This window comes from Oncorhynchus mykiss, chromosome 17, assembly GCF_013265735.2.
Source record: "Oncorhynchus mykiss isolate Arlee chromosome 17, USDA_OmykA_1.1, whole genome shotgun sequence".
Taxonomy (NCBI): Eukaryota; Metazoa; Chordata; class Actinopteri; order Salmoniformes; family Salmonidae; genus Oncorhynchus; species Oncorhynchus mykiss.
The window spans coordinates 82,940,034-82,959,285 of NC_048581.1; the positions used below are offsets into that span (position 1 = coordinate 82,940,034).

Below are 19,252 nucleotides of genomic sequence, written 5' to 3' on the forward strand. Positions count from 1 at the left end.
TTGGCTTTTTCAAGAGAGGCTTTATTACTGCCATTTTTAGTCCGTTTGGTACACATCCGGTGGATAGAGAGCTGTTTTATTGTGTTCAACATAGGAGGGCCAAGCATAGGAAGTAGCTCTTTCAGTAGTTTAGTTGGAATAGGGTCCAGTAAGCAGCTTGAAGGATTGGAGGCCATGATTATTTTCATCAATGTGTCAAGAGATACAGTACTAAAAAACTTGAGTGTCTCCCTTGATCCTAGGTCCTGGCAGAGTTGTGCAGACTCAGGACAACTGAGCTTTGGAGGAATACGCAGATTTAAAGTGGAGTCTGTAATTTGCTTTCTACTGATCATGATCTTTTCCTCAAAGAAGTTAATGAATTTATTACTGCTGAAGTGAAAGCCATCCTCTCTTGGGGAATGCTGCTTTTTAGTTAGCTTTGCGACAGTATCAGAAATAAATTTGGGATTGTTCTTATTTTCCTCAATTAAGTTGTAAAAATAGGATGATCGGGTAGCAGTGAGGGCTCTTCGGTAATGCACGGTACTGTCACGACTCCTACCGAAGGTGGCTCCCCTTCCTGTTCGGGTGGCGCTCGGCGGTCGTCGTCACCGGCCTACTAGCTGCCACTGATCCGTTGTTTCCCCCTTGTCTGTTTATTAGTTACACCTGTGTTTAGTTAGGTTAATTGTTTGGGCTTTATTATCCAGCCGGCCCGCCTGCTGGGTGTGCGGGATTGTTTTCTGTGTACTCTTGTGCACGCCTGTAAGTCACGGTTTTGCGTGTACGTGTGTTGTTCTGGACTGTTTAGTTCCCCTGTGTTTTGGGGCATTTGTTTGAGTGGCATCGTTTTCACCGGTGTGGTGAATAAAAAAGTATCGCTACTCTGAAGTCTCTGTTTCCTGCGCCTGACTTCTTCCTCCACTACACCCCGGGAATTACAGTAGCGCCATTTCCGTTCCATTTTTCTGGAAGCGTGCTTCAGAGCTTGGGTATTTTCTGTATACCAGGGAGCTAGTTTCTCATGACAAATTTTTTGCAGTATTTAGCGGTGGACTGCATCTAGGGTATTGCGCAAGGTTAAATTGATTTCCTCAGTTAGGTGGTTAACTGATTTTTGTACTATGACGTCCTGGGTAGGCAGAGGGAGTCTGGAAGGGCATCAAGGAATCTTTGGGTTGTCCGAGAATTTATAGCACGACTTTTGATGATCCTTGATTGGGGTCTGAGCAGATTATTTGTTGCAATTGCAAATGTAATAAAATGGTGTTCTGATAGTCCAGGGTTATGAGGAAAAACATTAAGATCCACAACATGTACTCCATGGGACAAAACTGGGTCCAGAGTATGACTGTAGCAGTGAGTAGGTCCCGAGACATGTTGGACAAAACCCTCTGAGTCGATGATGGCTCTGAAAGCCTTTTGGAGTGGGTCTGTGAACATTAAAGTCACCAAAAATGTGAGTATTATCTGCCATGACTACGAGGTCCGATAGGAATTCAGGGAACTCAGTGAGGAATGCTGTATATGGCCCAGGAGGCCTGTAGTAAACAGTAGCTACAAAAAGTGATTGAGAAGGCTGCATAGATTACATGACTAGAAGCTCAAAAGATGAAAACGTCAATTTTTTTTGTAAATTGAAATTTGCTATCATAAATGTTAGCAAAATCTCTGTCTTTGCGGGATGAACGGGGGATATGGTCATTAAAGTAACCAGATGATGAGGCCTCATTTAACACAGTCAATGCATCAGGCTTAAGCCATGTTTCAGTCAGGCCAATCACATCAAGATTATGATCAGTGATTAGTTCATTGACTATAACTGCCTTGGAAGTGAAGTTTCTAATATTAGTAGCCCTATTTTCAGATGTGAGGTATCACAATCTCTTTCAATAATGGCAGGAATGGAGGAGTTCTTTATTCCAGTGAGATTGCTAAGGCGAACACCGCCATGTTTAGTTTTGCCCAACCTAGGTCGAAGCACAGACACGGCCTCAATGAGGATAGCTGAGCTGACTACACTGACTGTGCTAGGAGCAGAGCTAAGCTGGCAGGATGCCTGGCCTGCACCCTATCTCATTGTGGACCTACGGGAGTTTGAGCCCTGTCTATGATTGTTGGTAAGATTTGAGCTTGATATTTTGGGAGGGGCAGAAAACAGTTTTCAACCAGCGATTGAGTTGTGAGACTGCTGTAGAGCTCATCACTCCCCCTAACTGGGAGGGGGCCAGAGACAATTACTCGATGCCGACACATCTTTCTAGCTGATTTACGTGCTGAAGCTATGTTGCACTTGGTGACCTAGATAAAGCGTCCGGAGTGAAAAAGTTGGATGAAAAAAGTTGAGCGAGGGATAAACTAAAAGTATAAACTGTAATTAAAAAGTTAAAAACGTAAAGTTGGCAGGTAGCAAAGTAAGGTTAGCAACAAAACGCACAGCAGCAGGTAAACAAGTCCCACTGAAGTCAGTTACGATGCTGAACTTCAGTCAGGTCAAGAACCTGGTGAGGATAACAAGGTGCAGATGAGCTTCCCTGAGACGGTTTCTCACAGTTTGTGCAGAAATTCTTCAGTTGTGTAAACCCATTGTTTCATCAGCTTTCCTGGTAGCTGGTCTCAGACGATCCCACAGGTGAAGAAGCTGGATGTGGTGGTCCTGAGCTGGAATGGCTACACGTGATCTGTGGTTGTGAAGCTGGTTGGAGGTACTGCAAAATTATCTAAAACGACATTGGAGGCGGTTTATGGAAGATAAATTAACATTCAGTTCTCTGGCAACAGTTTCGGTGGATATTCCTGCAGTCAGCATGTCACTTCCATCTGTGGCATTGTGTTGGGTGACAAAATTGCACATTTTAGAGTGGCCTTTTATTGTCCCCAGCAAAAAGACCACCTCTGTAATGATCATGCTGTTTAATCATCTTCTTGATATGTCACACCTGTCAGGTGGATAGATTATGCTGGCAATTGAGAAATGCTCACTAACAGGGATGTAAACAAATGTGTGCGCAAACATTTTGAGAAGTAAACCTTTTGTGCACATGGAACCTGTTTGGCATCTTTTATTTCAGCTCATGAAACATGGGGACCAACACTTTACATGTTGCGTTTATATTTTTGTTCAGTGTTATTCACCAGAGGAAGACATACTTCACTATGGCAGGGCCTGGGCATAACTTTTTAGTCCATTCGCCAAAGAGGCCTAAAACAATATGTGACCCCTTTTCAACAACCTTCCCTTGCAGTGGCAGTGCAGCTTCTGTACTATGGTCGCTGTTGCTTAAGAGGTAGCTAGTCCCAGTCTCTTGGCAGGTCTTGGCTGCTTGTCACATCCTGGTCTTCTACCCATGGAGCATATTTTTTCCTCTTATCTTAAGAAAAAAATGTGATCGAGGTGTAAATGAAATATGGCATCCCAGCTAATCATGGTCTTCCATAATGGCGTTACGATCATTACTTTTGGCTCTATGACCGTCACTTAGCACCAGCCATGCTGCAACCTTACCCTTTGCCTGAAGGAAATGATGGTAATAATTTAGGCTACCATGCTGAAAGTGCCCATCTTAGGCATTGCTGGAGGTTCGCAGAATTCCATCCATCCAGTGCAGGCAGATGAGCTGTCTAATATGTCACATAGTAATGGCCTCTTGAGATCCTTCTGCTGTCAGGCTCCCTCTGATCAGCATGAATAAAACGGCAATAGGAAGAAGGGTGGTGGGGAATGCTCTTTTGATGTTTGACCTGTCAAGTCCATACGTCAAAAGTGTAAGAGGTGATGGAGGAGCAATGGATCTCATCCTGCAGATAACTGTATTGCTGGAAATAAGGCTTACATTGTCAGCCTTAACCAAGAAATAGTCTTACTGTGTGGTGTGTAGACAATAGTAGGGTTTCCTGCATTGCCCATGTTGTATCTGTGGTCTGTTGCCTGGTTGTTATGTTAAATGTAACATTTATTTAACTAGGCAAGTCAGTTAATTAAGAACAAATTCTAATTTTCAATGACGGACTACCGAGGAACAGTGGGTTAACTGCCTTGTTCAGGGGCAGAACGACAGATGTTTGTTTACCTTGTCAGCTCAGGGATTCGATCCAGCATCCTTTCGCTTACTGGCACAACGGGCCGAATAGGTTTTTTTCACGACTGTCTAGATGTGCTTGGACCATGTTAGTTTGTTGGTGATGTGGACACCAAGGTTCTTGAAGCTCTCAACCTGCTCCACAACAGCATGTCGATGGGAATGGGGTCGTGCTCGGTCCTCCTTTTCCTGTAGTCCACAATCATCTCCTTTGTCTTGATCACATTGAGGGAGAGGTTGTTGTCCTTGCACTACACGGTCAGGTCTCTGACCTCCTCCCTATCGGCTGTCTCTTCGTTGTCGGTGATCAGGCCTACCACTGTTCTGTCATCAGCAAACTTAATGATGGTGTTGTAGTCGTGCCTGGCCGTACAGTCATGAGTGAACAGGGAATACAGGAGGGGGCTTTCCATCATCTGTGGATCTGTTGCTGTGGTATGTAAATTGGAGTGGGTCAAGGGTTTCTGGGATAATGGTGTTCACGTGAGCCATGACCAGCCTTTCAAAGCATTTCATGGTATTTCACGTGAGTGCTATGGGTCGGTAGTCATTTAGGCAGGTTACCTTAGTGTTATTCAGCACAGGGACTGTGGTGGTCTGCTTGAAACACATTGGTATTACAGACTCAGACAGGGAGAGGTTGAAAATGTCAGCAAAGTCACTTGCCAGTTGGTCAGCGCAAGCTCGGAGTACCCGTCCTGGTAATCCGTCTGGCCCAGTGGCCTTGTGAATATTGACCTGTTTATACTTCTTACTCACTTCGGCTGCAGAGAACATGATCACACTGTCGTCTGGACCAGCTGATGCTCTCATGCATGTTTCAGTGTTACATGCCTCGAAGCGAGCATAGAAGTTATTTTGTCTGGTAGGCTCGTGTCACTGGGCAGCTCTCGGTTGTGCTTCCCTTTGTAGTCTGTAATAGTTTGCAAGCCCTGCCACATCCGACGAGCGTCAGACCCGGTGTAGTACGATTCGATCTTAGTTCTGTATTGATGCTTTGCCTTTGTTTGATGGTTTGTCGGAGGGCATAGCGGGATTTCTTAAAAGCTTCCTGGTTAGAGTCCCGCTCCTTGAAGCGGCAGCTCTACCCTTTAGCTCAGTGTGAATGTTGCCTGTAATCCATGGCTTCTGGTTGGGGTATGTACGTACAGTCACTGTTGGGACGACGTCCTTGATACACTTATTGATAAAGCCAGTGACTGATGTGGTGTACTCCTCAATACCATTGGAAGAATCCCGGAACATATTCCAGTCTGTGCTAGCAAAACTGTCCTGTAGTTTAGCATCTGCTTCATCTGACCTTTTTTTTAAAGAACAAGTCACTGCTGCTTCCTGCTTTAATTTTTGCTTGTAAGCAGGAATCAGGAGGATAGAGTTATGGTCAGATTTGCCAATTGGAGGTTGAGGGAGAGCTTTGTACGCGTCTCTGTATGTGATGTAAAGATGGTCTAGAATTGTTTTCCCTCTGGTTGCACATTTAACATGCTGACAGAAATTTGGTAAATCTGTTTTAAGTTCCCCTGTATTAAAGTCACCGGCCACCAGGAGCGCCGCCTCTGGGTGAGCGTTTTTCTGTTTGCTTATTGGTGGAATACAGCTCATTGAGTGCGGTTTTAGTGCCAACTTCGCTCTATGGTGGTATGTAGACAGCTACGAAAGATACAGATGAAAACTCTCTAGGTAAATAGTGTGGTCTACAGCTTATCATGAGATAGTCTAACTCAGGCGAGCAAAACTTGGAGATTTCCTTAGATATCGTGCGCAGACTGTTGTTTACATAAATGCATTGGCCCCCGCCTAGTGTCTTACCAGAGGCTGCTGTTCTGTCTTGCCGATAGAGTGTATAACCCGCCAACTGTATGTTGGTAATGTCATCATTCAGCCACAACTCTGTAAAACACAAGATATTACAGTTTTTAATGTTCCTTTGGTAGGATACACTTGCTTTTAGTTCATCCCATTTATTATCCAGCGATTGAACATTAGCTAGCAGAACGGAAGGCAAGGGCAGATTAGCCACTCATCGCCTGATCCTCGCAAGGCACCCGGATATTTTGCCTCAAAATCTATGTTTCATTCTTCAGCGACTCACAGGTATAGGGGCCTGGTCAGGTGTGTGCAGTATATACCTCGCGTTTGACTCATTGAGGAAGAACTCCTCGTCCAATTTGAGGTGAGTAATCCCAGTTCTGATGTCCAGAAGCTTGTTTCGGTCAGCAGCAACATTATGTACAAAACGAACAATATAGCATGATTGGTTGAGAGCCGATAAGACAGCAGTCCTACTCTCCGGCACCACCATGAAGGCATGACATTTGACTGAGTTCTTTCTTTCAAGTTTTTTTCCAAGCCAAAACGAAAAGATAGATTTGTCTAAGAGTTTTTCTATCAAGGCACAAGGTGAGACCCAGATGCAGACACAGGAGGCAGATGGTTGGAGTCTTACAATGTTTAATAATCCAAGGGGTAGGCAAGAGAATGGTCGTGGACAGGCAAAAAGGTCAAAACCAGATCAGGAGGTACAGAGTGGCAGACAGGCTCGTGGTCAAGACAGGCAGAAGGGTCAGGCAGGCGTGTACGGAGTCCAGAAACAGGCAAGGGTCGAAACTGTGAGGACTAGGAAAAGGAGACTAGCAAAAGGCGTATGGGAAAAACACGCTGGTTGACTTGACTAAACATACAAGACGAACTGGCACAGAAAGACAGGAAACAGGGATAAATACACTTGGGAAAATAAGTGACACCTGGAGGCGGTGGACGCAATTACAGGAACAGGTTAAACAAATCAGGGCGTGACGTTTTCCTTGTGAGTTTATTTACCAAACCACAGTTATTTAAAGTATATCATCCAAGACAAAGGCAAAGGCCCTTTCACAGTAATGTCTTCAAATGTACTATAGAGTCTTGAATATATTATGCTTGAATTTTCACTTATTGTTTTGATATTTCTTTGAACATGTACTGTATAAAAATAAAAAAAAGTCTGATTGAAATGTTCGGTCCGTATCCTCTCAAAATATTGATTAAGTTGCAATTGCTCAAGAGCAAATTAATTATAACATTATCAAACATTTCGAGGACAGTAAACCGTCAAACTTGAAAGGTTTGATCCAGAGTCTGAATTTACCTTGTCCGGATCATGGGTGGGCTATTCACAGGCCCTTGCCAGTTTTGACCAATCAGCATTCAGGATTAGACCCACCCTTTGTACAAAAGATGACGGATTGCCAGATTAAGAAATAAATTGTAGTTTTGGAAGCAAAGTGTGAAAAAAATTATTGTTCAATTTAAGGCTTGTTTGAAATGGGATTGTGTACTCATTTAATGTTTTTGCTGCCGCCTGAGCTGTTTCCGACCTTGGACAAGGCAATATGGAGTGAAAACCAAATGTGTGTGTGTAATCCATCACCTCTCATCATAACAACCACTCATCCTGTTGCTGCTATGCTGGACTTCTTTCAGTATATTACAGCACAAAGTCACAACAAAGCAATAAAATGAAAAAGGGGAAAACAATTTTTTAACACATCTTACAATGACATGGTTTACAGATTGCTCTCTCTCCAGATATTTCAGAAATTATTTAAGACTTGTCAACTCACTAATATACATCAGACATGTTTCTCAGTCAAGTGTCTATCCCGTGCCAGCAGCAATGTTGAGGGCTAGCTGACATGGACAAGCCAAGTTCTTCCTGGAGGTTGAGAAGTAAGACATTAGGTGATATTATTTTAATTTAGTAATCCCTCTAGGCTCCCTCTCGCTGTCACATGGAGTGAGCAGTGACACTGTACTTATTTTAAACCCCTCCAGCTAAAGTAAACTTATTCACCTCCTAAAGTGTTACTTCTATAAAGAAAAATCCCTTTACTTTAAGCTGTCAATAGATATTTTAACACATTCGACATCAAACAAGAGCTCTTTCCTCCTGAACATGACTATTTTTTTGACAGATAACCATGAAATTGATGGTAATGCTACGATTTTGATTCATGGAATATGTGGGAAGCATAGCCAAATGCTTTCACTCTAAATGCACTCTCCTCTCAAATGGAATATGTGTTTATCATGAAATGAAATGCCATCTACTTGCACTGCATCTGTATCAGTTGATACCAGACTACTGCATCATGATGATTGAAGACAAACCACTGTATTCTTTTAGCCAGGTTTATTTCTATTTCTTTTGTTTTGTTCTTTAAACCCATGAGATACAGCTATGGGGTCCCTGTAACATATGACACCACGATGCCACTGCATGCCACAGTTATAGAATCTAATCAGGGCATGCATCGCAACCACTGCAGAGACTCTGAATAGCTAACAGGTGTAGTAATATCCCTTATATAATCATCACAGTTTTTAGTGCATTAGATTGAAAATATAAAAGATGCAGTCTTCTTGTACTTTATGTAGTCTAGACTTCCGGGACCCTGTCAAATGAAGGTTTTCTGTGTGACTTGTGATATCAATGGAAAGTCCAAATAACCTGTATCTTCCTGATTGTACATCATTAGTTCATAGTCACACATGCTCAGAATAAAATTAAAAGTATGCGTTGTACTCTTCATTTGAGTCTAGCTGCAGTTAACCTCCCTCTGTTTACTTATTAATAACATCCAAAAATCTATGTACAAGGAAGGAATGGAAAATGCTTTGTGAGCTGTAAGAGATCACGATTGTTTCAAACACACAATCAGCAGGATGAAGCTCCAAATAGCTTCTAGGCATCAAATTAGCCAAACACCTGTGGGCTATTAGGATAGGGGGGTTGGAAGGTGTGCTTTGCTGCAGAGTAGCATGGAACACTGGGCCATTCCACAAAGGGTACTTGATACTGGCCAGGAGTGAACTCAGATATTACATTTTCCACATGCAGGTGCCACATGATGGGAGCTGTGGATGGGAGGAGAAAAAACCTGGAGTCTTCTGTACATGCTCAGAGTATATTCAACACCAAATGAGAATTGTTTTGAACATTACGCGATAGCAGGTCATATGAATTTCGTTATCTTATTGGTACTGTATTAGTATGGATTGTGGGTGCAGCATATACTGTATATGATATCATAAACACTAGTCAGAAGAACACCTACTGTACGTCTTAATCAAAACCCACTGGATTATAATGAGATTTTTCTCTCCCCTCAAACCAATTTATCTGTTTGAAGTTTTATGTGAAATGTTGAAAATCCAGGAAGCCATTGTCATATGTTGCTACAATACCACTCTCCAGATAACAAAGGAAATGAGAGTCCTGACATGTTTGAGTTTTAAAATTCAAGGGACTTCGTCAATCGCAAGACAGAATTTAGTATCGCATACATTCTTAGTGAAGAAACAAGGGCACCAATTTCTTGGAGAAGTATCTTAAGTCCTTAAATCACTGTTCTAAATGCAATCCATTTAGATGCAAGCCATTCAAGATGCAAGCCATACTGTATCTGTCTCACGATTGACTACCAGATATTTAATGAGACCTCTCCATAGATCTCTCCATAGATTTCTCCATCGGCCTCTCTATAGACCTCTCTATAGACCTCTCCATAGACCTCTCCATATGTTGTAGACACACACTATTTAAATTACAATGCCCTTCCTGGTTATTTTGTACTGAGAATGACATGACTCAAAGCAAATCAACACAAGACCATTGACTCATTAATCTACTTAAAGTTACAAAGCAGGGATCCACATCATTGGCATATGTAATTTGTAAACCTATCTCCCGCTAATTAGACAGTGATGATAAACTCAGATTAGAGGACTGTCCACTCCCTGTCCCTTCTGGGACCCCATTTATTCTACTTTCACCAGTGGTTTCACATGATCTGGGCTGACTCCTAGGCCAGTGCTGAGAAGTTATGGCTGAAAGGTGCTGGTTAAGGGGACTACCTTCAGACAGATGTCTGTTCCAGACTTGGGATACGAGGATATGAGGGAGAGAGAGAATGTAGGCTAGCCAAGGATCAAGAGGAAACCAATGCGGGTCAAAACTTCCTTCTTTGTCAGGTTTGGATGGACTGTCAATTTACCAGGGGCGCAACTTTCACTGGAGATGGTGACATGTCCCACACCCCCCCACACAGTTTTATTATTGGAAAGTGATACATAACGAGGCAACAATGCACTTTACCATGTGGATGCCTCCGAGCGGCCAGGTAGACTGTTTGGTGTGTTTATCTGACTGGATACAAAATCAATTGTCCCCCCCACTTCTACAACCAAAGTTGCGCCCCTGCAATTTACCATTTATTTTTGTCTCCTTTTTGTTTTCTTTATTTCATTAAAACCCACACCACTGACCGGATCATGTTTCATTGTAGCTAGCAGCAGATGTATTGAGTAAGTTGAAATACCAGCAAGTCCCTATAGTTAGCACATCATTTCCAAGTGAAAACCAGGTAAGCATGATTGAATAGGGCTGTGAAATTAAGCAAATGCCTTGGCAGTAAATGGATACAGCAGTGGTGCAGTCCCGGTCACTTTGGCCTACTTTCATGGTAAAGCCATCACCCACCTCCTTACTCCTGGTTTGCCTCCCAGTGGGGAACATCCTACCAGAGTCTGTCCACATTTCTGCCTTCTCTCCCTTGGGCTCATTTAAACACTATGTTCAGTAGACACCTAAGGAATCTTCTGTTATTCAGCCATTCGGATGGGTAACCACAACCTTGGAGATGAGACGACCAGTTAGATATGGCAACATCTCAGTCGATAATGGATACAAACGCTAGGAGGGAAACAAGTACAATAGAGTTGAATGAATTGAAATAGATTCAAATAAACCAGAATTGCAATTCAGTTCATCATAATTAACAGATATTTACATCAGTTTCCTCTTCCCTAATCGCTGCAGGATAATTATGCCATTTCTCAAAGATTGAGTGGGATGTGTTTTCCGCGCTTAACAGTGTGCATATGGTTATAGCTGGGCATGTTTCTCTGTACGAACCAAACCGCATTAACCCCAACACAAGGCTTTAAACCAATCAGTGAACTGTCAAGACATTAAGAGCTTTGAGTTCTGCATTCACTGTGTCACGGTAGAGGTATTCATGAAGCAAACCTTGTGTTTCCTAGCAACATAAAGTATAAAAGATGTATCCTGTTTCTCCCTCCCTCCCTCAAACCTAGGAGCAACACTGTAAATGCAGTTGTTTATATTTGAATTATGAAATAGTGTGTGGAAATATACACTGAGTGTATAAAAGATTAGGATCACCTTCCTCATATTGAGTTTGCATCCCCTTTTTGTCCTCAGAACAGCCTCAATTCGTCGGGGAATGGACTCTACAAGGTGTCGAAAGCGTTCCACAGGGTTGCTGGCCCATCTTGACTCCATTACATCCCACAGTTGCGTCAAGATGTCTGGATGTCCTTTGGGTGATGTACCATTCCTGATACACGGGAAACAGTTGAGTGCTGAAAAACCCAGCAGCAGTTAAATACCCCGTTTTTAACACACTCAAACCGGTGGGCCTGGTACCTACCACCATACCCCATTCAAAGGCACTGAAATATTTTGCCTTGCCCATTCACCCTCTGTATGACACACATACAAAATCCATGTCTCAACTGTCTTAAGGCTTAAAAATATTTCATTAACCTGTTTCCTCCCCTTCATCTACACTGATTGAAGTGGATTTAACAAGTGACATCAATAAGGGACCATAACTTTCACCTGGATTTACCTCGTCTTCTATGTCATAGAAAGAGCAGGTGTTCTGAATGATTTGTAGCACCCACCCGTAGCACGCGCTCCAGCAGGTATATCTCACTAGTCATCCCCAAAGCCAATTCCTCCTTTGGCCGTCTTTCCTTCCAGTTCTCTGCTGCCAATGACTGGAACGAACTGCAAAAATCACTGAAGCTGGAGACTCATATCTCCCTCACTAACTTCAAGCACCAGCTGTCAGAGCAGCTCACAGATCACTGCACCTGTACATAGCCCATCTGTAAATAGCCCATCCAACTACCTCAACCCCGTACTGTTATTTATTTTCTTTATTTTGCTCCTTTGCACCACAGTATCTCTACTTGCACATTCATCTTCTGCACATCCATCACTCCAGTGTTTAATTGTTATATTGTAATTATTTCGCCACTATGGCCTATTTATTGCCTTACCTCCCTTATCCTACCTCATTTGCACACACTGTATATAGACTTTTTCTATTGTATTATTGACTGCATGTTTGTTTATTGAATGGAATATATTTTATTTGAGGTTTCTGACAACCCCCTTTGTAAAGCAAGAAGCCACGTCATTTCCGGGTACGCAGTCCCAACAGAATGCTGTTAAGCTTTTAAAAGAGCCTGTGTGGCTCTCCTCTTGAAAAGCAAAGCCTGGTTTTCACCGGAGAGGAGAGCAAGCAGGACAAGGACAGGACAGAGCTGTTAAGCTTTTAAAAGAGCCTGTGTGGCTCTCCTCTTGAAAAGCAAAGCCTGGTTTTCACAGGAGAGGAGAGCAAGCATGACAAGGACAGGACAGAGCTGTTAAGCTTTTAAAAGAGCCTGTGTTGCTCTCCTCTTGAAAAGCAAAGCCTGGTTTTCACAGGAGAGGAGAGCAAGCAGGACAAGGACAGGACAGAGCTGTTACGCTTTTAAAAGAGCCTGTGTGGCTCTCCTCTTGAAAAGCAAAGCCTGGTTTTCACAGGAGAGGAGAGCAAGCTGGACAAGGACAGGACAGAGCTGTTTGTTTGAGGCTATGCAGACAGTACAGTGCACCACAGTAGAGGGAGATCAGGACTCGTAAGGAGACAAACAATGCTGCAATGCCCAGGTCTCTGTACTGTGTATTAGTGCACAACGCAATGAACATTTGTTTCCTGTAGCTGTGTCTATTGGTTGTACTCATTCTGTCATGGGAGGTGGCAGTATTGTGGGCTGGCAGACAGTGAACTGATAAGAAAATTGGAAATAAGAAATGCCCTTCAACTACACAAGCTCATGAATCAGGCACAAACACTCAAATACTGGGGTAAGTGTATAATCATAATTGCCTTTGATGGCATCGTTGAAGTCAGTCAACTATTTAAATGATTTTCACCACCTACTCTATTGTTGGAAATGTTCAAGTGTCCCACGTCTTGGCCAGCGTGTTCAAGTTATCTATGGAATGTATTACACCCCAATGTTCTCTTACGGATGGATGTAAATGTGATGCATGGATGACGCATGGAGGCCTCATACTTGCAGGAATAATCTGTCAGAAAAAGATTTTCAGTGATTCTTCTCTGTGTCCCGTCTGCTGTGGAGTGATGTTTTGACAGGGTTGGGAATCCTGCCACCCATGAAGAAATCTAACTAATATCTGTGGATCTGAAAGATGGTCTGTTAGCTGTTGTTTGGTATGATGTGTCTTCTGGTGGCTTCACTAACAGACCTTTAGATCAACTATATGGATGTCAATTACTACTGGTGTCTTCATTAACTGTCCATTACAGACTCATCAGTGCCATATACTGTATGATTCATGGGCTTAAACATCTCAACTTCAATCAAAGCAAGTGTATTACTCAATCTGCAATTACACCGTTCAGAGGATTGCATTGAACTCCTCAGTACTTTTTCACAGTAGAATGGTCGGACTGTCATATTTTGACAGAATACACATTTTCTTCGCTATTACTTTGCAACAGCGGATGAAATTGTCCTAAATACACTTGAGTTTATTTAAAATGGCAGGCTTTCAGATTGAGACTTATTGAAGCAAAAAAAACATCCAGATGCTCAAGTAAAATGTTGTCATGTATTCATCTATTTTTACACATTGTTCCCTGTGGCAAGGAGGGAAGTCCTGCTTTTGGTGGTTTTGAGTTGGTTTAGTCACTAATGTTTTGCTCTGACCTTGTATTCCAGCTTGTTTTTGTTGTAAAAACATGTTGCCTTTAACATTGTGTTAGTCATCTATTTGTAGGTTAATTAAAACCTTATCATTTTCAGTCTATTGAATATGTGAACAATGATTATTTGGTTTTCCATGTGTTGTGAGCAATGTGTTTAATTGAGTTTGTTTGTTGTGATCTGAATACTAGGAGGTAAAAGACACAGGCATTGCTCTCTCACACCTTAAGTAGGCTATAGCGTTTGAGGGTGATGGTGTTTAGATGGCACCTTATGCTATTGCACACAATTTCAGCTATGTTCCAGTGTACAAATAACATGAATTTAGCAATATGAGACTGTGATACTGTTATTTTTCTGGCTTCTGTTGCCTAATTGAGGGGCAATCATTCTGAAGGCTTGAGATGAATAGACTCTCAATGCTGGACATTACCACTGCAGGGGCCATGGATTGAAGTATAAAAATATGGCCTACTAACCATTCATTTGAAATAATTGCTTGTTTTCCACCACCAATTCTGTTCCCCTGTGATGCTATTATTAAAGCAATTATGTCAACACAACCAAGCTGACGATGGAAGTCATTGTCTTTCTTGTCAAGTTGATGATCTTTCTTTCTTTCATTCTTCTGTTATTAATTGGTGTTCATCATCCTCTTTCTTTCTTTAGTTTGCTCTTCTTTTGTCATAGCCACACGCACGCGCGCACGCGCACACACACACACACACACACACACACACACACACACACACACACATGTATATGTGGCAGTTGTATCAAAGGATAAAGGGGTCAACAACGTCTCTCACAAGTAATGAGAAACAAACCAACTCACAGGATTTGTTGTCCCTCTAATTCAACTTTTTTTGTGATAGATACCATTGTCAACAAATCCTTTTTCGGTAACACTTTACATTAGCATTTACTTAAAATGACTTATAATGGAGTTAACAAGTTTATGAAACTGTTTAGTTTATAGATTCTTTATAAAATGGTAATTAGCTGTTACACCACATTGTTATTTTGGTTCTTGCCAAATAGTGAAGTTATTTTACCAGTTAATGTCCTGATACCTCCTGAACTTCCTGCTTCTAAACTAATGACATCGCTTCTGCCCTCTGCTGCCCTCTCCGAGACAGTCAGGTCAGTCCTGTTGGCTCTTCTTCCCTCGCTCTTTCCTTCCCTCCATCTCGTTCTATGTCCCTCTCTCTCCCTCTCCCTCTCCCTTCCTCTCTTTCTGACAAGCCAGACCAGTGGAGCAAGACCTCCTCTCATACAGAACGGGTAAATGTTGCACATTACACTCAATTATTACTTTACGGTTTCCACATTCTGACCTACTGACGCTTTACACTCAATTATTTATTTACTGTTTCCCCGTTCTGACCTACTGACACTTTAGGTCATAAAAATGCAATACTGTAAGAGAGAACAATTTTGAAAGAAAGAAGAGAAGCTTGTAATTTTAATTTTATTAGAAATGTGATTTTGTATTTTTTTTTTAAATGGACATGCTCCACACACTTCATTACTTTTCAATAGGTTTTACAAATACGTAGTCAGATAGCCAGGCACTGTTTCTTTTTTGTTTACATTTTTCCCTTTTTAGATTTGTCAAGACATAAAAGCGGACATCATCAATCTATTTAATAACGTACATTAACTTGCCATTTCATTTGGTCAGCACTCACGTTATTTTATTATTTTAGTAATACAGAGGTTAATGGAAAAGCAGCGTTGAGTTCACATCACAAATGACCTCACAATATAAAATAAAATAAACTAAAGGACTGTTCAGTTTTACAGCAACCACTTCTGATGTATTTATTCAGAGAACTGATGGCGGCCGAATGGACTACTGGATCCTTTGGCATTTTGTCTTGAGTAGATTCCTTTCTGTAGCTTGAGGTCATATAGTATACTAGTATATCGCTGAAGCATTTTGCAAAACAGGACACAGTCCTCAGAGATAATTCATTTTTTTATTAATTAGTCTACTGTTTTACCACATAAAACCACTGTTTTATCCATTATGGATATCATCCTGGGTGCACGACTACTGTGTGGCATACTCCCCTGGGGATACTTTACTCCCCATTTAATGGATTTGGATCTGTACAACTTAGCTGTACCTTTGTGTGACCGGTAGGATAGCTGCTGGAAATGGATGGGGGTCATCGATGGTATCTCACTATAGGGCCTCTTGCAGCCTGAGAGACTAGTTTTCCAAAAAAATGTATTACAATCCCTACCATGGATAGTATTGGATGTTCCGTTATTGGACTCCTTTATGGGAACTTTGTAGTATTTAGAAATGCCATGGAGTAGTCTTGGTGACTCGGAACAATTGGTTATCAATATACAGTTTATCGACAACGAGATAAACTACGCCGTTCTGCAATTTCCTTCGGGAACTGATCATTCATGCCTATTTTCGTGCCAGTGAGTCTTCCACCTAGGCTTTTAACTTTTCTTTTATTTCGGAAGAATGCAAATTTGGCAATGATTGGGTGCTTATATCTCTGTCCACTCTGTCCTAAACGGTGTACACGTTAGAGTTTGATTTGGTTAACAGTATCGCCTGGGATCTGTAGCTCTTCAAGACATCATTATTTCATCCCACTTTCAGGATCTTCACCCTCTTTTTCTTTGATACCAGTAAGTACCAGATTTGCTCTCATAGATCTAGTCTGTATTTCAAGTAAGGCTGGTCTCAGAAACATGTTCTCCTTTTAAAGTTTTTTAACGTCCGTTTCAATTGTATTTGACTGTACCTTTTAGCTTGTTTGTTTCTTTCTCCATTGTCGCAGCTTTTTCGTCACTGATCTCGAGGCTCGCCTTCAATTGCTTTATATCTTTACTGACTAGTTCAAGTATGCCCAGTTTATCGTTTATCGACTTTAGCAAGTCGGTTTCTACACTTACCATTCCCAGTGGTGAAAAGCATAAATCGTATGTGTCCATCAAGGATTCTAATATTCTTTTGGGGATTGGTACTCCATGCTTACTCTCCGACATGTTTTGGTGTTGATTGTATTGGTGAAATTGGTCGATACATTTCTCTAGCCTTACAATTTGTTTTGTGTTGTTATCCAGATTGAAGGTTATTGCCCATGAGAACAGTATGTGGAGTGAAGTGCTAATATTTAGTCAAATTTACAGATTTTGAATATTACGTTTTTATCTTGAGGCATTCTGCACCTCTGTGTTCAGTCCACCATGACACATCTCTATTTGTACTGAGAGACTCTTTGTTTTAGTCTGGAGTTACAGTATTAAAGTATGGGCAAAGTGGGCAGAGGACAGTGGTAGCCTTTGGTTAGTTAATAACACAGATCAGGGCCTCACCTCACACAAAGAAACAAAGATCACTCACTAGACCTTCACCAGTTTGGAATTTACATATAATAGAAACCACACTGCAACAGAGTTTGAACGCATTCCAATATTTTTTTTACAACACAACACAGGATGTTCAAACTGGCATGCTCAAAATCAGTAATGACCATATTATTTTTTTGTCAACATCATTATAATTTTTTGGGTCAACTCAATGAAGACAGGTAAGGCAAAAACAACAAAAATATGATGGCGTACAATTATCCTGCATTGTTGGAATGGTTTCTTGAATCCAGTATTTAAACTGGAATACCTTTAAAAAAACAACAAAAATCAATTATGTCACTTAAAATCCTCCTTGAAATAAAAGACTGATCTCATCCTGGTGGCTCTGCAACTTCCTGTAGCATTGAGAGCAATGTCCCTTATTGTTGAGAACACTAGCAGACTACAACCTTGCATGGCATACACCTGAACAGATTCTTTCAATTGGATTGCATGTCAGTCCGGTCGGCTCAAGATAAGATAAGAAAAAAAAGAGAGAGAGAGAGAGAGAGAGAGAGAGAAATAGAGAGAATAAAGCTGCAATGCAAACAACGAGAAGGGAGAAGAAGCCTCATCCCGCATCATATCCTCTCCGGTCTCTGCCAGGGGGGAAGTGTTGGCCTTGTCTGTCATGGCCGACAAGATGGAGCATCACCATTATACTGTATCTGTTCTGTTGGGCCCTTGAGGGTCCCTCTCTGCATCTCTGTGTGGTCTTCTCGCTTTCCTTTATTATGACTATTCCCTGGGAAATCCTTTAGTGATCCTCACAACATGTCCCATGTCCATTTTCTTCCTCTATTTCCCATTTAATTCCAGTGCATAAGAACATTTTCACCCGCCATGAGGTGACCATCCAGAACAACGACGACGGCCTTCCTCTCCTAGATGACATGGTTGCTGTAGCTGATGTATGTCTGCTTTGTGGCGAAAGCTGAAAGAGAAGAAGAAGCGAACAACACAGAGAAGGCCAGCGTTACGTCACAGTTATTACAGTACTGTATACACTGGGCAAAAGAAGTAGTGTTCACCTCCTATCCCCTGTCTGTCTAATGGGTAATATGGCTTCGACCATCCAGTTGTCTCCCCAGACCTCCACCTCCTATCCACTGTCTGTCTTCTGGGTAATAAGGCTTCAACCATCCAGTTGTCTCCCCTGACCTCCACCTCCTATCCCCTGTCTGTCTACTGGGTAATAAGGCTTCGACCATCCAGTTGTGTCCCCAGACCTCCACCTCCTATCCCCTGTCTGTCTACTGGGTAATAAGGCTTTGACCATCCAGTTGTTCCCTAGACCGTGTTGGCTGATCCTCTGCGGATAAATCCTACCTTCCCTGCTACTAATGTCAGCTGGTCAGGGAGACAGGAATTTTTCAATTACATCATGCTGTGTCCACAATGGCAATGACCCTGACCCATTGTGTTGTTTTAAACAAGATATTTTGTCACGAAAAGATGCTCGACTATGCATATAATTGACAGCTTTGGAAAGAAAACACTCTGACGTTTCCAAAACTGCAAAGATATTGTCTGTGAGTGCCACAGAACTAATGCTACAGGCGAAACCAAGATGACATTTCAGACAGGAAGTGAGACAGATTTTGAATGCGCTGTGTTCCAATGTCTCCTTATATGGCTGTGAATGCGCAAGGAATGAGCCTACACTTTCTGTCGTTTCCCCAAGGTGTCTGCAGCATTGTGACGTATTTGTAGGCATATCATTGGAAAATTGACCTTAAGAGACTACATTTGCCAGGTATCCGCTCGGTGTCCTCCGTCAAAACTATTGCGTAATCTCCAGGTGCGTGCATTTTTCAATTTGGTTCAGAGAAGAAACCAAACTGCCTCGAGTGATTTATCATCGAATAGATACAGTGCCTTGCGAAAGTATTCGGCCTCCTTGAACTTTGCGACCTTTTGCCACATTTCAGGCTTCAAACATAAAGATATAAAACTGT

The 19,252-nt window shown here is 41.9% G+C and overlaps 1 protein-coding gene across 1 annotated transcript in view; it reads right to left on the minus strand.

The window, feature by feature from the left end:
- Positions 1-15,512: 15,512 nt before the first annotated feature.
- The window catches only part of LOC110494726 (metabotropic glutamate receptor 4-like), a 279,682-nt gene continuing 275,942 nt past the window's right edge, over positions 15,513-19,252 (minus strand). The window contains exon 11 of the mRNA XM_021570042.2: positions 15,513-18,228. Within this exon, the coding sequence (XP_021425717.1) occupies positions 18,179-18,228 (50 nt within the window). The 3' untranslated portion in view covers positions 15,513-18,178. The remainder of the gene's footprint in view (positions 18,229-19,252) is intronic.